Source organism: Myxocyprinus asiaticus, chromosome 24, assembly GCF_019703515.2.
Source record: "Myxocyprinus asiaticus isolate MX2 ecotype Aquarium Trade chromosome 24, UBuf_Myxa_2, whole genome shotgun sequence".
NCBI lineage: Eukaryota > Metazoa > Chordata > Actinopteri > Cypriniformes > Catostomidae > Myxocyprinus > Myxocyprinus asiaticus.
Window position 1 is genome coordinate 11,908,150 of NC_059367.1, and position 21,858 is coordinate 11,930,007.

At 39.1% G+C, this 21,858-nt stretch overlaps 1 protein-coding gene across 1 annotated transcript in view; it reads right to left on the reverse strand.

The window, feature by feature from the left end:
* Positions 1–21,858, reverse strand: part of LOC127415255 (cytosolic carboxypeptidase 6-like) — a 594,524-nt gene that overhangs the window by 62,461 nt on the left and 510,205 nt on the right. Inside the window, exon 7 of the mRNA XM_051653931.1 lies at positions 1,465–1,554. Within this exon, the coding sequence (XP_051509891.1) occupies positions 1,465–1,554 (90 nt within the window). The remainder of the gene's footprint in view (positions 1–1,464; positions 1,555–21,858) is intronic.

The following is a 21,858-nucleotide window of genomic DNA, read 5'->3' on the forward strand; positions in this document are numbered from 1 at the left end:
ATCATCCCAATGGTGAAGTAAGGTGGAGGGAGCATCATGATTTGGGGCTGCTTTGATGCTTCGGGGCTTGGAACGCCTGCTATCATCGAAGGCACAATGAATTCCCAAGTTTATTAAGATATCTTACAGGATAATGTCAGGGTGGCTGTGCACCAGCTGAAGCTCTGTTGAAGTTGGGTGATGTAGCAAGACAATGACCCTAAACATTGAAGTAAATCCACTACAGAATGGCTTCAAAAAAAGAAAATCCACCATTTGGAGTGGCCCAGTCAGAGCCCAAACCTTAACCCAATAGAGATGCTGTGGAATGAAATCAAGAGAGCCGTTCACATCAGACATCCTAAGAATATGGCTGAGCTGAAGCAGTTCTTACTAGCAGATACTACGTCATCTATTCGGGTCACAGGACCTTAACCATGTTACCGGATAAACTGTGTCTGAGTATTCATAACATGCTATACTTGCATGTGTAGACATACAGAGCTGAGATATTCTTCTAAAAATCTTTGTGTTCAGCAGAAAATGAAAGTAATGCATATTTGGTATTGTCCACCAAGTGAAAATGCTTAGTCTGATTGCAAATCTATCATCAACAAACTACATTTGAGGTATCATTCATGTCCGCAGCATAAACAGTGCAGAACAAGTTACATGCCAAAGTTGCTCAAATCCCGAACCATAAGTATGATAATAATAATAATAGCGATGCTGGTGCAAACATCTGACATTAAGGTATGAAAATCTCTAATAAAGTATCATTAGACAATTCACTCGTGAAAAGAATGCATTGTATTGTCATCGTTTGTCAAGGACATTCTTAGACATGTCTCTTTGTTGTAAAAATAGTTTTGCTGCAGAAGTGATTGTATTGCCTTTGACATCTAGGCATTTTGTCAGACTTTTGTGTCAGCAAGTGTTGTGCTCCATGACAGGTAAAGTCTTTGAATCGCCAGCTTTAAACAGATTTAGGAGTGATACAGAGAAGGTGAGCTGACACTTCTTCTAATCTTCTGTACATTCTCTGACCTCCTGTTTTTCCACTCCTCAACTGACCTTCACAGCAGAGCCCAACAGAACTTAAAAGAACAGTTCACCAAAAAATGTAAGTTCTTCCCTCATGTTGTTCCAAACCCTTATGACTTTCTTCTATTTCACGGAACACAAAAGGAGATATTAGGCAGAATTTTAGGGACTGATAGCCCCAGTAATCATTCACCTTCTTTGCATCTTTGCAAATACTGAATATTATGCCTAACTATTGGGCTTTGAACAAAGTTTTTTTGGTGAACTATCACTTTAAAGCCCAAGAGGAAAACTGTTCTCATGAGACGCAGAGACCCACCGAGGAAAACCATCCAGAACACTGGTCAGTATTTTGTATTTCAACAGACTACAGGATCTCTGGACATCATCATGCTGTTAGAATCTATGTATGTGTCTGTGGAGAAGTAGATGAGGTCTTACCCTGACAGATGAAGGAAGCAGGTGACTCTCCAGGGTGGACACGGGCTGTGAGAAACACCACCCGCTTTTCTCGCTCTTGGTTCAGATGTGCTGAAACACAAACACACACACACACACACACACACACACACACACACACACACACACAAACACACACAGAAAGGTTAGTCTCAGCAGATGGGGGTCTTGGCAGGACAGTGTATACGTGGTCAGGAGCCTGGAGATTCAGCCCTCAGACGTGCAGCAGGACAGGATAGGAATGATAGGAAATGTCCCAGAACAGAACAGGAATATGAGAACAGGACAGATTGACAAACTGAATTACAAAATGTATTGCTGTGGACTGTAGGCTAGTGACTGGCTTCTGTTCAATGATATAGCAATAAAACAAACAATATATTGACTTCTAAAGCCACTTTTTGTATTGTCTAATCAATGCTTTACTCTTTTGCCACAATAATGCAATATATTTCAAATATATCTGAAACATATATAAGTATTTGAATTATTAAGTATTATTTATATTGATTTACACTCACTGAGAACTTTATTAGGAACACCTGTACACCTATTTATTCATGCAATTATCTAATCAGCCAATCGTGTGGCAGCATTGCAGTGCTTAAAATTATGCAGATACGGGCCAGAAGCTTCAGTTAACGTACACGTTAACCTTTAAAATGGGGAAAAGATGTGATTTCAGTGCTTTCGACTGGCTACGATAACTCAGCTAACCACTCTGTACAATTGTAGTGCGCAGAATTGCATCTCAGAATGCACAACACGTTGAACCTTGAGGCGGATGGGCAACAACAGCCCTCAACAGGCACTTTATAGGACCATAGTGTTTCTAATAAAGTGCTCAGTGAGTGTATCTTTTTAGGGGGCCTTTCTCACCAAATATTAAGTAATCGGCATGTCATGTAATGAATTCTATACAAAATTTAATAGATTGACTTTAAAGGTGGAATGTTTAATTTTTGTGCCTTTACCAACACTAAACGGAATTGTAAAAATAATGATTGTTTTTAAACAGGTTTCACGAAAACTCAAAATATGAAATAGCATTATAGATGGACTTCATAAAAAATATAAAATGCTACAAAAGTATGGAATAAGACCTCTTTAAAAGTTCTTTGTGTCTAGGAAAAGTCACAATTTGGTCTGTTTAAATGAATTTCATGCCGGTCCCTCATCATGGATGCAACAATGCTCCGAGATCTGTTTCCAGATATTTTGTCCTCTTCTCTTCTTTCATAATCTCCACAATGAAATAGCGAGAAATTTAATGCACCATGAATCAAATCAGTCCAGCTTTGTGAGCGATGCTAGTTGTGAATGAAATGGGGAATACCATTCAAGTTAATGAAAAGAAAGGCTGGACAAATTCGAAAGGACTGCCAACAAAAGCTACTCTTTAAAATGTCTCATATAATTCTAGGCAAAGCAGCAAGCACATTTTAGTCTCAGAGCATTCTGTTCCTCAAGGCGGGACGCTAAAGCACGCCGGGGAATTCATTCAGCCTCAACATTTTCTTTCTTATCAGCTGTGCCGTAGGTTGTCTGAACAGGTACGTCAGAAAGGCCTTTTCCAATCCAGGCAAGGAAATCAAGTAATAGCCAGGAAGGATACATAAGCACACAAACACAATATAGAAATCTGTTGTTATCTCTTTCCATTAGCATAAACGTAGATAAAATGCATGCTGTTTTAAAGGACAGCCTTTTCATTCACCACTGAAACCCTACAAATACTAACCAATTTGTCTTTCAACTAATATGGATGATTCTGTTCTACGCAGGAGTAATGCTTCATGATGAAAAATGGACATGAGTGGACAAATCATGATTTGTGTGCAAAGAAATCAGATGTGTTTGTGTCAGGGGAACATCTATAGAATTAATAAGGCACAGTGCGCCGACACACACACACACACACACACACACATACACACATGTTGATGCCTCAGCAGTCTGAGGGATAGCAGAACATAGGTTGATCAACAAAGATATCCTCCTAACTTCCAGACCACACCACAGTGAACAGATGATTATCTGTCATGTAAAGCAACTGTTACCACATGGATGCGTGCACACACACACACACACACAGCCCTCCCATGGGACTGGCTTGTCTTGTATGGCTGGTCAATAATATATCAAGGCCTCTCTCGCTGTGTCCTAAATGACTCCAGTGATCGTTGAGCTCATTGCTATGTACACAAGCTTAATATCTTATTGATCTCATCTGGGTTTGTGCTGAGCTGCAAGAAATGCTGATTGCCGCTATGCAACATTCACCCATATATATTCTAATCGGCTTCCTAGGGGGCTGAAAATACTTAAGCATGGGCCGCAATCATAAAACATTAGTTGAATTTTAAGGGAAAATTCCTCTTGCTGCCTCTCTCTCTCTCTCTCTCTCTCTCTCTGTCCTTTACAGAGATGAATGGCTTTGCCATTCAGAAGTCTCAGTGGAAAGGCTCTGGCGTTTGCTGTAAATGTGAGTGCTTGCGTTTCACCAGGCACCGGCGCTCTCACGGGTGTGTGGCTCTATCAGTTATAAATCCCACCATGAGCCTGACCCACAGCAACATGCTGATGTAAAACAATGGGGCAGTAGGCACAAAAACGCTGCAGGCAAACGCAACACCTAGGGTCCTTTTGGGAGGGGGGGCCCAGAAACTCCACCAGCTACCCTTCTTCGCACATTAAACGTTATTCAATGACTCATTAGCAGTCGCAGTTTTAAATTGTTTTTCTATGTAAACACAAGTTGGATTGGTGTATTTGATGGTTGCGCAGTGTAGCTGGGCTGGCCTCTTTGACCACTGCATCGTGTCTCGCTGTTTTTCAGCATCTCACGAAGAAGTGCCATGTTTTTTAGATGCTGTGTCAAGATAAAAAGAATCTTAACTGTTAAAATAGCCTCTCAAAACACCTGCGTTCTGTTTCACTCATTCTGCTGCGTCTAGCTAGCTAGAGCAAAAATGTGGTCTGAATGGCCCCAAGCCATGTGCTGCATTTTTTAGACAGCACGTCAAATTAAAAAGAACTTCAACTGTTAAAAACACACCTCGAGACACCTGCGTTCTGATTTATTTGTTGTGCTGCGCCTAGCTTGCTAGCGCAAAAAGCGTTCGGTCTGAAAAGCCCCAAGACGTGCGGCACGATTTTTAGATGCCGTGTCAAGTTAAAAAGAACTTCAACTGTTTAAAATGTGGCTCGAGACACCTGAGTCATGTTTCTTTCATTAAGCTGCATTTGTTAAACAGCCCCAAGATGTTAGGGACAGATGGAGCGAGCCTTGTGTTTATGTTGTGCCATGCCAACATACAACAAATGACAATGGGTGCTTATCAATTGGAAGGCTGTGTCCTCGTTAGGCTGGATATCTCGGCTGCCACTTCATCAAGCACCATCGAAGACCATCTCAATTAAGAGGACCCTTGGAAGGCAGCCTTGTTTCGCAGCCTTTCCCCACAATCCCTTGCACATGTCCCAAATTATAAAAAGGGCAGAAAACGAGTCCCGTGACCGCAGAGACGGAAACCTGTACTTTTTTCTAGGGTTCCGTATTTTCAATTTTGAAAGGGTTTCAATATAAATTCTAAGATCAGTGTTGCAAAATGTAGTATATAAAGGCTTATTTTGAGTGACTCTAGCTTTATGAATATAAAATCTTGCTAAAATAATTTAGAGATTAAGAACATATTTCTCGTTTTCTGAAGTATATGGGTTTTTTAAATAATGTAAAATATCACACGGTTCTAAGCATATGGTTTGCCATGCGCACTTACCAGACCATCTCATTCTAACGCTGAATGCTTAGGAGGAGTCTAGCCTAAAGCCTCAGAAGGACTCATCTAGAAAGGACACAGCCTTACTAGACTGCAGTACCCAAATTATTACAATAAATGACTATATAAAAAAAAATTTTAAAAAAATAAATAAAAAAACAACCTTGCTTTGCGGGTCCCCCTGGTGGCTCAGGGGCCCTAAGAGGCTGCTTATACCGCTTATAGCTAGAAACAGCCCTGGTCATGCTTATATAGTCAAGTTTATATAGGATGCCTAACGTATTTTCCACCAGAACTCCATATGCGATATATATGTGGAATATTCCTTAAATTAAGCCATCGATAACATATTAGTAACAAAATTACGATGTTCTTTACTTTTTTGTGACAGGTGCCTTTTTACCAGAGACAGAGACTGGCTGGTATATGATGCTGTGGTAGTACAATGACTTAAATTAGCCACTGACAGGAAAAACAGCTACAATTCCATTGTCATTAGGATGCAAAATACATGAAAATAATTTAATTTCCAGTGATATATATATATATATATATATATATATATATATATATATATATATATATATATATATATATATGGCAGATAAATTAAGTTAATTTTATCATACTGGCGTCCTCTCACCTGCAGGTGGTGCTAAAGATCAACAACAGACTCCATAACATCCTCACACATCCAATCATTTACTATCTACAACCCTGCAAAGGCAGAAAAAACTATTACGAAACAAGACAAATGTGCTTTAGTAATCTGAGAAGTTTTTTTCTCTTTATCTGTTTTGCTGCATCAGTGGTTTTCCTTCAGCATCTGTCAGACATCCTGATGCCTTAATGTATGGATTTTACCTTGACCGATTTTATAACCTATTTTTCTCTCTTACCTATAAGCACCGGGTGGGACATAAACAACTGCTGTCCTATAGAGGAGACATGCTCCCAATTAGACCATAAAGCACCAGAAATGGGCTGACTCTTTTAAAGGGACTCTATGTCTCTTCTTTAATGGTGCTGTTGGCCTGATAGCACTGGGAATCCCTCATCTCGCAGAAGATCCCACCACTCCAAATCATACGAAAGATCAACAGCCCTGTTCGGCTCCTGTTACCCACTTCCATTAGGAAAGAAATGAAAGACAGAGGGAAAACGAGAGGGAGACAAGGAGAAATTTTATGTTGACAACAATGGCTGAGACAGCCACCTCAGCACATTTCTCACCTGAGAGCACAAGTCCCCACATTACCGCCCGACGCGAGGATCTAAAAAATTAAACGCGAGTGTATTATGATCAGGTGCCATAAATATGTAAATGCCGTCAAAAGAGAAGTGTCTGACAAAAAGTGAAAAATCTAATGGATTTTGAAGGTTATGCAGATTGTGCAGTTCAGCTTTTTTCCTGTGGTCGACGTGCCACTTTTAATGCAAGTTGATAAGACATGAAAAGGGCCCTGACGTAACACAATTACCTGGAATCTTTAAGAGAGCTGGAACCTGAGCAGATCAAATTCAGCAGAAATGGCAGCATCACTCTGTTCAAGACAAGCCGAGTGGCTTGCATAACACGGGCCCAAGATAGTTGACTCAAATATGACAGGCTGCATTTATTTCAGATAGTGTCCTTTCTTTAGGGTCAGACGACAGACTCCAGTCCTGCTACTAAATAACCACAAACCATCCATTAGTATTAATATAATGACATTGACGTGCACAGAACAGGGACAGCAGGGGCGCAACCCCTGCCCCTTTTGTTCACAAATCTAAAGGTGCCCTTTTGGTCGTTCAGAAAAAGAGGAGTCATTTTAATAATGAAAAGAAAATAGTTATATAAAACTAAATTAAAATCTCGTCATAATCTCACAATAACAGTAATGTGTTATTATGAGATTTCTTTGTAAATCGCAGGCGTATTAAAGAAAATTAAGCGGAGGTACCTTTAAGAGCACACGCTGCAGCAGAACGGGGGCGGATTCCAATCACAAGTGATCCTCCCTATGCCCTATACTCACTCTGAACTGCAGAGCCCTTGAAGTGGGTACTCTGAAGGAAACATGGCATTACTGTATGAATGTAACCTATGCTAACAGTCTTGTGGAAGGGCCTCCGAGAAAAGATTCATTTTCTCACTTTCATTTTGAACGAGCTCTCGAGTGGTGTCCCCTCCCGCAGAAGTGCCCTTCAAGGAAGCAAAAAATGCAGTTTTGAATTAACCCCCGGAACACTGAAGTGCTGTTACCTCAAATGAGTAACAGGTCAGATAAAAAGTCCACTCCATATATTGTGTTGTAAGTTCATCAAAAGAATAATACTCGATTGCTACCGGATTTCCGACATCGCGTACCACTAGTGTAGACAGATTTATTCATTATAATGGGAGTGGTAGCGTCGCTTTCAGTGATATAAATTAAGCTCGTCTTTTATAGAATATTGAAATAAACTGAAGGAGCTGTCAAGGTTCAGCCAAAGCCAGTTTGGTTTTGTTGAAACTAATAAGCCATTAGACTAATGACTTTCAGAAAAATACCATTAGGCTACCACAGTACCGCAGCTCCATATACACATATTACCGTATTACGCAGTCTGTGTAGGGCACCAACTCCCTGGGGGGGCACCATCATACCCTAGGGGGGCACCAGAAACTCCACCAGCTGCCCTTATTTGCATGTTATACGTTATCAAGTATCCTGTAGCATTCGCGGAACACAGTCGATCGCCTCGTGCTCGCACTTTCTCATCGCGCCTTCACACCATGCACCACGTTACCAGGATAATGCCATGGTACTGAATGATTGATTATGTTCATATTTCATGATACTGTCATGGTACTCCAAGGTACTTTAAAAAGTACCAAGGTTTTACTATGACACGTCATAAACATGGGGTTATCACAGGAGAAATGGAAAAAATGATGTACAGTATATACAAGAAAATGGTTAAATGCTCAAAAGGCAAAGAAATTTGTTAAGTATTTATATTTACTACTCATTCAAAAAAACAAAACAAAACAAAACAAAACAAAAAAATATATATGTAGGAACACATATATATTGCTCATATTTGTTCTGCACTAACATCAAGGTACAAAAAAGTACCTATGGTACTATGGTAATTATATTATTTTTTTTGTTTTTGTTTTTTTACATGTACATTAGGAATACCATGTTTTTGATGTATGTACCATGATAATACCATGTTTTTGGACATGCTCATATTTGTCATAATCTCATAATACCATGCTTTCTTGTACATTGTATATATAAAGGATCATAATTGTTTCTACAAACAAAAAGAACCAAAGTAAACCCATTTTTTGGGCATATACCATGGTAATATTATAATTATAATTTTTGGACATATCCACATATTTGTCTACACAGACAAAAAAGTACCAAAATGTTTTTTTTTTTAAATTTATTTATTTTGTTTTTTTATGTACCATAATAATACCATAAAATGGACATATGCTTAAATTGTATTTGTACACAAACAAAAAAGTACCCAAAACTACCATAGCAATACCATATTTTTTGGTCATATACCATGGAAATACCTTTATTTATACCTAATTATATACCTACATTTATTTATTTATTTAACATATGTCCACATATTTGTCTATATTTAACAAAATAAAGTACCACAAAGTACCATAGTAATTCCATGTTTTTTGGGAGTGTACCATGGTATTACCATGTTGTTATTTTTGTGGACATATGTGCTCATTTTTGTTTACACTGGCACAAAATATGAAAAAGTACCACAGTAATACCATGCTTTTTGGACTCACATATATGCTCATATTTGTGTTGAACAGAAAGTATCAACAGGAACCAGGACAATCCCATAGTACAACAGTACTTTGTAGAACCATATAAATACCAGGGTACACAGAGCTGGGAGGGTTACTTTTGAAGTGTATTCCACTACAGATTACAGAATACATGCTGTAAAATGTAATTTGTAACGTATTTCATTAGATTACTCAAGGTCAGTAACGTATTCTAAATACTTTGGATTACTTCTTCAGCACTGGTAGATTTTTTCACTTGTTTTGACTATAAAAACTCTGCCAGTACAGTAAGACAAAATACACATGTTAAAAATACATTCTCTGAAAAACCTAAATATCTTATGCAGTGTTGTTTCTAAAACAAGATAAATCAAATTGATCTTGTTTTAAGGATTTTTAGATATTTTTACAGGAAAACAATACAAAAGTTGTTATCAAGAATACGATTTTTGCCCTAATATCAAAGGTCTTACTAGAAAAAAAGAAATTGTGATCCAACGTGAATTTTCTTGATAAAAAAATATGATCGTGCCTGGTAACACATGCATGTAAAATGGCTAGAAATAGCATTGTAGCTTAGCGTAAAGCTGACAATTTACACAAGGTTTATTTCTATTTCTTCTGCTCCAAACTTACTTCAAACTTACTTCTCTGTCTGCTCGTATGAATGTAACACATCATAAGAAAGTGTTTCACTGCTGTTCAAACGCACTTTTGATTGCATCATTTATATGTATAAATGTTTTCCATCTGAAAGGACTAAATATTAAATGAAACAAATGACAATAAAATGCAAAGTAATCTCATCAGTAATAAAAATACCTTTTGAATGTAACTGTATTCTAATTACCAATGATTTAAATTGTAACTGTAGTGGAATACAGTTACTTATATTTTGTATTTTAAATACGTAATCCCGTTACATGTATTCCGTTACTCCCCAACACTGATGGTACACAAATATGTTAAACATTCAGTGCCATCTTATGCATCAAAGTACCATGGTATTACAATCTAATAATATCACTGTACCATGATGCTGCCACAATGCTATGTACGGCTACTAAAGAAGTGTGTGATTCCGTTTTACTGGTAGTGAGATGGGTACACAGCCCTGGTTCAATGCCAGCATCTATAGTTCCCCCTCAACTTTCACCCCATCCCTCACAGCCAGAAGGGCCTCCTCCCTACAAAAGTGTTAATCTATTCCAAACACCACCCCAGAACCTTCACGCTGGAGTGAATTAGCATCAGTTTGCAGCAGTGGCGGAATGACATGCTCGCCTGTGTGTGCGTCATATCAGACGACACGGACTAGCTGTAAATTGTCAGTAGTGTTCAATTTATACAGGGTGCAGACTGCTGTATAGGGTGCTGGAGCCGAACAGTCATTAACTTCTCTTTCTCTCGCTCCCGTCTCATTCTATTCCTCAAGGACATGGCTTTAAAAGAAATAGAGCTTTATGCCTGTGGATTCCTGCTTGTGTACAGGTCAGGTGGAAGCAGAACCGGCAGTACACAGAGCCTCTCCTCTCAGATCTGCTCTATACCCACAAGGTCATAAACCATTTTCTGCCCCTGGGCTCCTCCATGGTTCTCTTTCACCTTTAAGCATCAGACTACCTCTTCAATCTGAGATTTGATTCTATTCAAACACTGCCTCTTTCAAAGAAACCCTTTGAATACATCCATGTGATTCTTTAAGATGCCTTTTCCTGCATTTATCTCCGGCAGTGGGGCAGAACTCGGCCAGGCACAAAGCTGGACTGTGAAAGGACCACGTCTGAGCAAGGTTGGGGGAATAACACAAGTCAGAACAGAGGTGAAAGGGAAGAGAAAGTGTACGCCCCAGTCAACAGCCCGCTCTACACAAGCCAGAGTCTGTAAGTGGAGGCTGAAGTGAGCAATCAAGAGTCCAAGAGTTTTGGGTTTTCACAATGCAGTGTAAGAAGTGACTCACTCCAGAGGATTACAATGACATGTTATGATGACACTGGTATCAGACAGCTGAAGAGAGAAAGAGAGAGAGAGAAAGAGAGAGAGAGAGAGAGACAGAGACACCCTCTAAAACTCAGCATGTAAATACAACTCTGAACCCTCTTAAGCCCTGTAGATAGTCTATAGGGATAAAAGCACTGAGCGCAGGGTGATTAGAGATCGATTTACTGCAATCAAGAACTCCCTGTCACCCGCGCTCATCTCCATGAAATGGAGAGATTTCTGTTCTCGACAATTTCACAACACTTGAGGTTGAAAGAGGTGGAGGAAGTGTCAGTTGAAAGGCAAAGAGAGAGAATAAGGGAGTAAGAAAAAGAAAAATAGTCATTTATTTGGTGGTCATTTCTCATTGCTTGTTTTGGCTCAAACAAAGAACTGGTGAAGATTTGTGTTACTGAAATGGCTGCTAATTAGGTTTATATGGCATGGTCGACCTGCAGGGGACTTTTTAGAATGAATCAGTCAAACATAGAGAAAGAGAGATTTAGCGTTTGTTCCAAAACCTAGTGAGCTTCCTTCGGAGGCATCATTTTAAGGAATCATAGGCGTGCTCCCGATGCGAAGGCTGCCTCCTAAAATATCTTGTTCGGGTCAAATTATAAGGTAGCATCGTCTGTATCCTTCCCCGGGTAGGCAATCCCAGAATGCACCGTGATGAGCTCGGTGGAAAAATAAATCCAAGATGGTGAATGAAGCAAGAGAAAAAACCATTCAGTACTGAAAAGTATAGATAATTTTTTTTTATTTAACAGAAAACTGATTATTTTACACTAAATGAGTGTGTACTACACTACTGATCAAACGTTTTGAAACACTTGACTGAAATGTTTCTCATGATCTTAAAAATCTTTTGATCTGAAGGTGTATGTTTAAATGTTTGAAATTAGTTTTGTAGACAAAAATATAATTGTGCCACCATATTAATTTATTTCATTATAAAACTAAAATTTTATTTAAAAATATATATTTTTTTAAATTGATAACTTGGACCAAATAATAAAGAAAAGCAGCCAATAAGTGCCCAGCATAGATGGAAACTCCTTCAATACTGTTTAAAAGGATCCCAGGGTGATACCTCAAGAAGTTGGTTGAGAAAATGTCAAAAGTACACGTCTGCAAATTCTAGGCAAAGGGTGACTACATTGAAGATGCTAAAATATAACACAGTTTTGATTTATTTTGGATTTTGTTTAGTCACAACATAATTCCCATAGTTCCATTTATGTTATTCCATAGATTTGATGACTCTACTATTATTCTAAAATGTGAAGAAAAAATAAATATATATATATATATATATATATATATATATATATATATATATATATATATATATATATATATATATATATATAAAGAATGAGTAAGTGTTTCAAAACTTTTGACCGGTAGTGTATGTGTATTTATGCTCCTTAGAGTATAGTGTCTTCCTCTCGCATCACTTTTAGAAAGAAGGAAAAAGAAAGAGTTTCACCACTGTTCAAATGCACTTTTGATCACATCATTTATATGTATAAATGTTTTCCATCTGAAAGGACTAAATATTAAATGAAACAAATGACAATAAAATGCAAAGTAATCTCTTCAGTAATCAAAATACTTTGTGAATGTAACTGTATTCTCATTACCAATTATTTAAATTATAACTGTAGTGGAATACAGTTACTTATATTTTGTTTAATACGTAATCCCATTATAAGTATTCCGTTACTCCCCAACTCTGTTAGCTAGGCATTGATAGCATGTTTTAACACTTAGCTAGGCATTGCTAGCATGTTTTAGAACTAAACTAGGTGCATATTTTATCAAGTCGCTAGCATGTTCCTAGCATGTTTTAACACTTAGCTAGGCATTGCTACCATGTTTTAACAAGTCGCTAGCATGTTGCTAGCATGATTTAGCATGTTTTAGCTAGATAAATAGAGAGAGAGGGAGAGAGATGAAGAGAGAGATAGAAGGGAATAGATGGAAAGAGAAAAAGATGATAGATAGATAGATAGATAGATAGATAGATAGATAAATAGAAAAGAAAGACTGATGATAGACAGACAGACAGACAAACAGATAGATAGTTAGAAAGAAAGATAGAAAAGAAAGACTGATGATAGGTAGACAGACAGACAGATAGAAAAGAAAGACTGATATAGACAGACAGACAGACAGACAGACAGATAGATAGATATATAGATAGATAGATAGATAGATAGATAGATAGATAGAAAGAGAGAAAGGAGGAAAAATGACAAATAGAAAGAAACAGAGACAAATAGAAATATTGTATTGAAATGGCAATATTGTAAAAACAGTCATTCAAATAAAGCTTGATTGAATTTGAAATTGATAGAAATTAAGATTCGATAGAGTGGCCCAAAGCATATTAAAAGAGACAGATAGAAATTGAGATTTGATAGAAGAGCAGCCTAAAGCATGATATGCCTTCTGTTGGTGGCTCAAATTAGAATTTTGACAGTTGGAGTTTGAATGTCTTGGCTCATCTGAACATTCCGTCAATGTAAGAAATGGGATTTTTCTGGTCTTTGATTGTCCGCTGTGCGGAAACTGTAAATCCGATCAGTTAGAAAAGATATAGCACACTATTTGGGATTAGTGTGAAGGTATGTGCCGAGTTTGGTGCATTTAGCTTGAAAGCTCTAGGAGGAGTTAGAGTCAGATATTTTAGTCTCAGAAGAATAATAATACTAGATAGGGTACATTTTCTGAAGAAAATGTGAGTGGTGCTTGCCATGGCAAAACTCGTCACAAAAATATCCCACCAAGTGCCCCAAGTTGAAAGAGGCTACCACCACTACTGTAAGATGTTCTGGTGCAGAGATATTGGTGCTGTTCCATGGTTGCTAGGGTGTTCCATCTGGTTGCTAGGAAGTTGTCAGGGTAACAATAAATGGGATACATTCTATCTTGAGTAAATTGTGCCCACCCGCATGTATTTACAACATTCTGGTGCAGAGATATGAGTGTTGAAATTTGGTTGCTAGGGTGACCCCATCTGGTTGCTAGGCAGTTACCAGGGTGATACTGAAAAGTCTCCTTGCTAACCTGCGTCAAATGAGCAAACCCGAAATCTCTACGATGTTCTGGTGCACAGATATGTGTTTTACTACTTGGTTGCTAGGGTGAGCTCATTTGATTGCTAGGCAGTTACCAAGGTCATACTCAATAAGGCTCCTTGCTAGCCTGAGTCAAACAAGCCAACACGGAAATCTCTACAGTGTTCTGGTGCAGAGATATTTGTTTTGATACTTGGTTGCTAGGGTAACCTCATTTGGTTGCTAGGCAGTTACCAGGGTGATACTCAAAAGGCTCCTTTCTAGCCTGAGTCAAAAGAGTCAACCCGAAAGTCTCTACGACATTCTGGTGCAAAGATATGAGTCTTGAAATTTGGTTGCTAGGTTGACCCATCTGGTTTCTAGGCAGTTACCAGGGTGATACTGAAAAGTCTTCTTGCAAGCCTGAGTCAAATGAGTCAACCCGGAAGTCTCTACGATGTTCTGGTGCAGAGATAAGTGTTCTGCTACTCGGTTGCTAAGGTGACCCCATCTGGTTGCTAGACAATTACCAGGATGATACTCAAAAGGCTCCTTGCTAGCCTGTATCAAATGAGCCAACCCGGAAATCTCTACGATGTTCTAGTGTGGAGATATGAGTGTTGAAATTTGGTTGCTAGGGTGAGCTCATGTGGTCGCTAGGCAGTTACCTGGGTCATACTCAATAAGGCTCCTTTCTAGCCTGAGTCAAACGAGCCAACCCAAAAGTCTCTACGACATTCTGGTGCAAAGATATGAGTCTTGAAATTTGGTTGCTAGGTTGACCCCATCTGGTTTCTAGGCAGTTACCAGGGTGATACTGAAAAGTCTCCTTGCAAGCCTGAGTCAAATGAGTCAACCCGGAAGTCTCTACGATGTTCTGGTGCAGAGATATGTGTTTTGCTACTTGGTTGCTAGGGTGACCCCATCTGGTTGCTAGACAGTTACCAGGATGATACTCAAAATGCTCCTTGCTAGCCTGCATCAAATGAGCCAACCCGGAAATCTCTACGATGTTCTAGTGTGGAGATATGAGTGTTGAAATTTGGTTGCTAGGGTGAGCTCATGTGGTTGCTAGGCAGTTACCAGGGTCATACTCAATAAGGCTCCTTGCTAGCCTGAGTCAAACGAGCAAACCTGGAAGTCCCTATGATGTTCTGGTGCAGAGATATTTGTTTTGTTACACGGTTGCTAGGGGAACCCCATCTGGTTGCTAGGCAGTTACCAGAGTGATACTCAAAAGGCTTGCTAGGTCATGGCTTATTAATTTCCAAGTGGACACATGAAGACTGATTTCTCATCCAAGTAAAACAAGCCAACTCTCATGTCTCTAGGACTTTCTGATCCGATGGTACCCCTTTTAGCCATTTTGAATGGAAGTCAATGGGGCTGGTTGCTAGGGTGTGGCTAAGCAGTTTCAAGGGTGATACTTAAAGGCTGCTTGCTAGTCTGATTTTTTTTTTTTTTTTTTTTTTTGTTATTAACATTTTTATTGATTCATAATTTATCACAAAAAATATAACAACATCTATACAATGAATGAATCAAACACTTTATACATTAAACCCCCACTATATCCCCTCCCCCTACCAAACTCTCAATCCACCCTGACCCCCCCACGAACACCCCTGTGGTCAACAGAATATAGACACACACACAGAAAACTAAAACAACAACATAAAATAACATACAATAATCAAGTATAATAATAAAAAAAAAAAACTAAACTCTAATTACTCCCTCCACTGCCCCACCTCGAGATTCTCTCAAAAATGCTAAATAATTGCCCCATTTCTTATTGTACGTTTCCCTAACCCCCATCCTAATGCTCGACCCCTCCTCGAAGGCAGCCACCTTCCCCATCTCCGCACACCACTCCAGGAACGAGGGTGCTCCATCCGACTTCCAGCTCCTCATAATAACCTGCCTACCAATCATCACACTGGTCAAAACCCAGTCCTTCATGTACTTATCTACCAAATCCATGACTTCCCTATCTCCCAAAATACAGAGTCTGGGGCAGAACGAGACCTGAGTGCCCAACACATCACACACAAAACTTTGCACTTTCAGCCAAAATTCTTGGATCTTAAGGCACCCCCAAAAAACATGGATGGTGTCTCCATCTTCAGTATGGCATTGCCAGCAGATGGGTGTGTCCTTAAGACCAAGCCTGTACAATCTAGAGGGGGTCCAGTAAAATCTATGTAAAATCTTAAACTGCATAAGGCGAACCCTTGCATCTCTAGATGCAGACTTTATGTTTTTTAGAATCCTTACCCACACTTCCTCTTCCAATAACAAATTTAAATCTTCCTCCCATAATCTTTTGAGTGAATTTAAAGCTCCGTCCCCCAGACTCTGAATTAACAGGGAGTAATACACTGATGCCTCATGACCCTTCCCAAAAGCAGCAATCACCACTTCCAGAGTATCTGCCGCTCTAGGGGGGTGTATGCTACTCCCAAAAACAGAGCAGAGCAGGTGGCGCTACTGTAAATACTTATAAAATTGAAATCTGGGAATCCCAAAATGTTGAATCAAATTTTCAAAAGATCTCAATACTCCACCCTCATACAGGTCATCAAGTGTATTAACCCCCCTCACAATCCAGTCTGACCAACAAAAAGGGGACTTATTAATACATAGTTTAGGGTTCAGCCATATGCTCGATGCTACGTTTAAATAAATATCCGAATTAAACACTCTGGACACTTTTGTCCATATCGAGTGCAAATGCAAAATAATGGGGTGCGACTTAACCTCTCCAGCTACTTTAATCGAAAGGCTTGGCAGTGGCGAGATAGGGGCAAGAACTTCCTGCTTGCTAGTCTGATTTAAAAAAAAAGCCTAATATGAAGTCTGTAGGATATTGTGGTGCAGAGATATGGGCTTTGCAATACGGATGCTAGAGTAAGCCCATCTGTTTGGTAGGCAGTTGCCAGGGTGATACCAAAAAGGCTGCTTGCTGGCCTGGGGCATACGAGCCAACAATGAAGTCTGTACAACATTCTGATCCGGAGATACCCATCTAAGCCATTTTGAATGGAAGTTAAAGGGGTTTGGTTGCTAGGGTGCTCTAAATGGTTGCTAGGGCATGGCTAAGTAGTTTACAAGTGGATTCTTGAAGACTGATTGCTCACCCAAGTAAAACAAGACAAATTTCATGTTTGTAGGACATTCTGATCCGAAGATATCCCTCTTAGCCATTTTAATGGAAGTTAATAGGACTGGTTGCTAGGGTGTGGCTAGCTATTGACCAGAATGATTCTTATTGGCTGCTTACTAACCTGACTGAAAAGAGCCAATCTGCAAGTCTCTTTGATATTCTGTTCTGAAGATATCCTTCTGAGGCATTTTGAATGGAAGTCTATGGGGGTGGTTGCTAGGGTACCATAATTGGTTGCTAGGGCATGGCTATGCCATTTCCTAGGTGATACCTAAAGACTGATTGGTAGCCAGAGTGAAATGAGCCTGCCCCCATGTCTCTATGACATTTTGATTGGGAGATATGATCCCACAAAATTCAGTGTCTTGTCATAGTAGGGAAAAAAACTGGTTTCATGGGTGAGACCCTTGCCATATTATGCCTATGGGGCATATTTGGGCCGGTTTTACCCTCAATCTAATGTAATGGTAACAAACTGCTTGCTAAGCTGAATGAAATGAGTCCACTCACATATCTCTACGAAATTCTGATCCGGAGATATGATCTGACAAAATTTGGTGCAATGCAAAGTCAGTGGGATTTTTTGGGACGTTTTTGGCCCCCAGGGGTGCACCGTACCCCCCACCCTTAGAAAAGTCACAGCACAAGTGTCCTCAATAGGCCGGTGGATTTGGCACCTCATTTGTAGGTCTACGACAAACGGTGCAGGACGACTTAGGTGTCAAAGTTTTGTACAGAAGAAAAATAATAAGTATGTGAGATTATAATAGAGATGCTTTGCTTCGCAAGCACCACTAATAATAATACTAGATAGGTACATTTCCTGAAGAAAATGTTAGTGGTGCATGCTGTGGCAAAACTCTTCACCAAGGGCCTCAGTGTACTGCCCCAAGTGAAACAAGCCCACCCGCACCTCTCTAAAATGTTCTGGTGCAGAGATCTAGATGTTGTTCTATGGTTGCTAGGGTGTTCCATCTGGTTTCTAGGCAGTTGCCAGGGTGATCCTAACAAGGTTCCTTTCTAGCCTAAGTCAAATGTGCCAACCAGGAAGTTTCTATGATGTTCTGATGCAGAGATTTGTGTTTTGCTACTCGGTTGCTAAGGTAATCCCATCTGGTCACTAGGCAGTTATCAGGGTGATACTCAAAAGGCTTCTTGCTAGTCTGAGTCAAATGAGCCAACCCAGAAGTCTCTACGATGTTCTTGTGCAGAGATGTATTTTGCTACTCGGTTGCTAGGGTAAGCCCTTTTGGTTGCTAGGCAGTTGCCAGGGTGATATTAACAAGGCTACTAAGCCAAACCTGAAATCTCTATGACTTTCTGATTTGTAGATATCCTTCTTACCCATTTTGAATGGGAGTCTATGAGTTTGGGTTACTAGGGAGCACTAAATGGTTGCTAGGGTGTGGCTAAGTAGTTTCCAGGATGATACTTAAAGGCTGCTTGCTAGTCTGATTTAAAAAAAAAAAAAAAGGCAAAGATGAAGTCTGTACAATGTTGTGGTGCAGAGATATGGACTTTGCAATACGGTTGCTAGGGTAAGCTCATCTGGTTGCTAGGCAGTTGCCAGGGTGATACTAAACGGGCTGCTTGCAGGCCTGAGTCATACAAGCCATCAGTGAAGTCTCTGCGAGATTCTTATCTGGAGATACCAATATAAGCCATTTTGAATTGAAGTCAGAGCAGTTTGGTTCCTAGGGTTGTCTAAATGGTTGCTAGGGCATGGATAAGTAGTTTCCAAGTGGATACTTGAAGAGTGATTGCTCACCCAAGTAAAACAAGCCAACTCTCATGTCTCTAGGACATTCTGATCCGAAGATGTTCCTCTCAGCCATTTTGAATAGAAATCAATGGGGCTGGTTACTAGGGTGCTCTAAATGATTGCTAGGGTGCGGCTAATTAGTTTCCACAGTGATGCATAAAAAGTGCTTTGTCTCCTGAGTCAGATGAGCAAATCCCCAAGTCTCTACGACATTCTGTTCTGAAGATATCCTTTTGAGCCATTTTGAATGGAAGTCTATAGGGTGGTTGCCATAAAGGGTTGCTAGGGTGTGGCTAGATATTTTCCAATATAATACTTAAAGACTGCTTGGTAGCCCGAGTGAAATGAGCCTGCCCCATGTCTCTATGACATTCTGATTGGGAGATATGATAAAACTAATTTTTGTCATTGTCTTGTCATAGTAGGAAAAAATTCCCTTTCCATAGTAATCATGGGACTTTTGGAGATAGTTTTTTTTTACCCCCAGGGGGCACCGTACCCCCCTCCCCTTAGAAAAGTCATAGCACAGCTCATTTGACACCTCGTGGGCTCTTTCAAGCCAACCTAATTATTCAGTACCATGGTAAATATCAAAGTACCATGCTATTAACATGCATATACTTCCACAGTACAGACAATTCGTTATAATTTGTATAAGATGGAGAAATCGTAAGATATCATATGACTTGGCTCATACAAAAATATACAACTTTTATTCCCACAGAGACCAACCAATCAACAAACATAAAATTTTAGTTAGCCTCCTGTCCAACATTTTATTTTAAGAAAGGAATTTTCAGTGAACAATTTTGCTTACTCATTCTAAACCCCAATGTTTTCTTTCTTCCATGGAACACAAAAGTGATTTTCCTATGAATATCATGGGTTGGTTTAGGGTTTGGGTAAGGGGTTAGACTATATGGATAGGTTTGAGTTAGGGGTTAAACTTAGGAAAAATCTTATTAACATGTGAGTAAAAGTCGTATGTCTTTGTATGAGCCAGCTTGTGTGGTTTTGCCATCTCGTGCTATTATTACGATTTGTCATAAGACCAGGCTGAATTTGTCACAAAGGTGTTCATTGGGGTTCAGGTCACTATGTGCAGGCCAGTCAAGTTCTCAACCATTAGACCCAATAAACCATTTCTTTATGGACCTCACTCTTTGACAGGCACCTTGTCATACTGGAACTGTTGAAAGCACACAGTTAAAAAATAAAACTTTCAATTTCCATTCTGTTTCCATTCAAATGGCCTTTTATCAATACAAATGGTATGCGTGATGATGTCATGCCTAAAAAAACACTTTGTCGCATAAGTTTTGGTTTAGCACAAAAGAAATCTGCCCTGAAGGCGTTTCCATTCAGAAATGTGTGTTTATCGCTAATTCGCTTCCCAGATGTCACAAAATTCTTTCCTCCGAAATTTTGGTAAAATGGGGAGAGTATTGAGACAATTCATTGAAATTAGCCAGCTTACTGTCATTTTAATTTCACAAATAAATGCAATCAGAAGATGAGGAATTGCAATCAAAAGGGAGCAGTTGCACTTCTGATAGGACTGTAATATTGGTCATCATGTTGCGCCTGTTGCAGGTTGTCACCGATTCTGACCCGAAAGCAAATCGTCACGGCCCTGTTCAAGCTGGCATCCTGCACCTAGTAGTGGGGACATTTTCGGTCTTAGTATAAGGACCATCCATCGATGTGTATATACTGTGTGCACAGTTATTAAAGAAAAACTGATGCTGTGTAATTTCAGGGTTTACATATGATTCATTCCTGATATTCAATAGGCTATTTTGAACAGTCATCTAATCTAAAGCATTGCCATCATAACTGCATTATGTCCCGTATATTTGTCCCACAACTTTTAACGACCAACTGAACTTGATTGTCATCTCAAATTATTTTTAGTGTCATAATGCAATTTACATTTTCTGAAGAAGTTCAGCAAATGCGATCCGAGGTAAAGAGGTTTAGATTTAAAATATTTAAAAGTTTTAAAATGTTCAAAAGCTTGTTTTCTGAAAGTAAACTCCGCATTGGTCAAATAGTTCTGAAGTGTAGAAAATGTCATTCAGCCGACTTTATTAGTCTGCAGAACAGGGTAAGGCTAATTTAAGTTTGTGTAAAGAAAAGGCATATATAGGTCTAAAAATAATGTCAAAAATTGTTTGGTAATTTAATTTAATGCGTTTTTTGTTTGGCAGTTTATTTAATTTAATATAGGGAATTTTGCCAGCATTTTTTCAAAAGAATAAACAATAATTTAATAAAATTGGGCTATATGTTAGTGTTCCAAAAAAGCACACTGAAGCTTTTCTTCTAGTATTGTGCATATATTTTTTATTTAAAACATCTTTGTGCACAGAAATGATATGTTTTTTGTATTGTGGGCTAATTCTGTGACTGCCGTCTATTATTCTGATTGGTGTGAAAAAGCAACTTTAATAAATAAACGGATGGCTACCGCGATTAAATTAATCACAAACAGTGGCCATTCATTTGTTCTCCGTGCACATGTCAAATGTGCATGTCTTGAAAAGAGATATTTGTATTGGCACACCTGGAAGTGTCATGTTTGCAGTGATCGGATCTTTATGCCGTTCAGATCAATCCATAATCACGTACAATAAATTGGCTTTCAAGAAACCTATACCTTGTCGTCATGATTAACACATGCTAATGATTGGGGTCAGTTCTGTCATGTGTCACTACATTTTTGCGTTAATGCCAATTTTCTCGACAAAAAGTGTTTCCAAACCAGTTTTTCGTGACATTTGATGTATCGACATAGAGTTTATATGCTAGAGTTAAAC